The sequence below is a fragment of the Colobus angolensis genome, unplaced genomic scaffold (assembly GCF_000951035.1).
Source record: "Colobus angolensis palliatus isolate OR3802 unplaced genomic scaffold, Cang.pa_1.0 Scaffold22, whole genome shotgun sequence".
In the NCBI taxonomy this organism is placed as follows: domain Eukaryota; kingdom Metazoa; phylum Chordata; class Mammalia; order Primates; family Cercopithecidae; genus Colobus; species Colobus angolensis.
This window is the reverse complement of record NW_012115377.1, coordinates 4,590,101-4,591,178: the sequence shown is the minus strand read 5'-3', so window position 1 is coordinate 4,591,178 and position 1,078 is coordinate 4,590,101. Positions and strand designations below refer to the sequence as shown.

The 1,078-nt window shown below is 49.7% G+C and overlaps 1 protein-coding gene across 3 annotated transcripts in view; it reads left to right on the top strand.

The window, feature by feature from the left end:
• INSR (insulin receptor) overlaps positions 1 to 1,078 on the top strand; it is a 169,629-nt gene that overhangs the window by 121,058 nt on the left and 47,493 nt on the right. For all 3 annotated transcript variants that reach the window (XM_011943557.1, XM_011943556.1, XM_011943555.1), the window contains exon 8: positions 519 to 686. In XM_011943557.1, coding sequence (XP_011798947.1) covers positions 519 to 686 — 168 coding nt within the window. The remainder of the gene's footprint in view (positions 1 to 518; positions 687 to 1,078) is intronic.

The following is a 1,078-nucleotide window of genomic DNA, read 5'->3' as shown; positions in this document are numbered from 1 at the left end:
GCCTGGGAGACAGAGCGAGACTCCGTCTCAAAACAAACAAACAAACAACAAACAAAAACAAACAAAACAAAAAACATTAACAAAAACAAAACAAAAAACAAAAACACTGCAGCAAACATCCTCATGATGTGTCTCTCTCTCTATCTTTTTTTTTTTTTTTTGAGACGGAATCTCACTCTGTCGGGAGGCTGGAGAGCAGTGGCACGATCTCGGCTCGCTGCAACCTCCACCTCCCGGGTTCAAGCCATTCTCCTGCCTCAGCCTCCCGAGTAGCTGGGACTACAGGTGTGCACCACCACGCCTGGCTAATTTTTTTTTTTACTTTTAATAGACACCGAGTTTCACCATGTTGGACAGGATGGTCTCGATCTCCTGACCTCGTGATCTGCCCACCTTGGTCGCCCAAAGTGTTGGGATGAGTGCCCTCATGATGTCTTTAGTGTGTCCCCCGCATCCGCCCACCAGCTTTTTGTGCACACTCTTTCTCAGGATGGACCCATTTCCTTTCTCTCTGGCAGACCCCTCCGTGCCCCTGGATCCAATCTCAGTATCTAACTCATCATCCCAGATTATTTTGAAGTGGAAACCCCCCTCCGACCCCAACGGCAACATCACCCACTACCTGGTTTTCTGGGAGAGGCAGGCGGAAGACAGTGAGCTGTTCGAGCTGGATTATTGCCTCAAAGGTGAGTGCGGGCAGCTGTGCTGGGATCGGTGGGGTTTGCCCACGTGTAACTGATGCACTTTGCTTCACCTCTAGGGAAGCAGCCATCCCTTCCCGTGTCTCAGTGTCGGGAGCCACACACACACGCTCCGTTCTATCTCATACGAAAACATACATACGTGTTTTTATCTATTTATTTATTTACTTTATTTACTTTTTTGAGATGGAGTTTCACTCTTGTTGCCCAGGCTGGAGTGCAATGGCGCGATCTTGGCTCATCGCAACCTCCGCCTCCCGGGTTCAAGCGATTCTCCTGCTTCAGCCTCCCGAGTAGCTGGGATTACAGGCACGCGCCACCATGCCCGGCTAATTTTGTATTTTTAGTAGAGACGGGGTTTCTCCATGTTGGTCAGG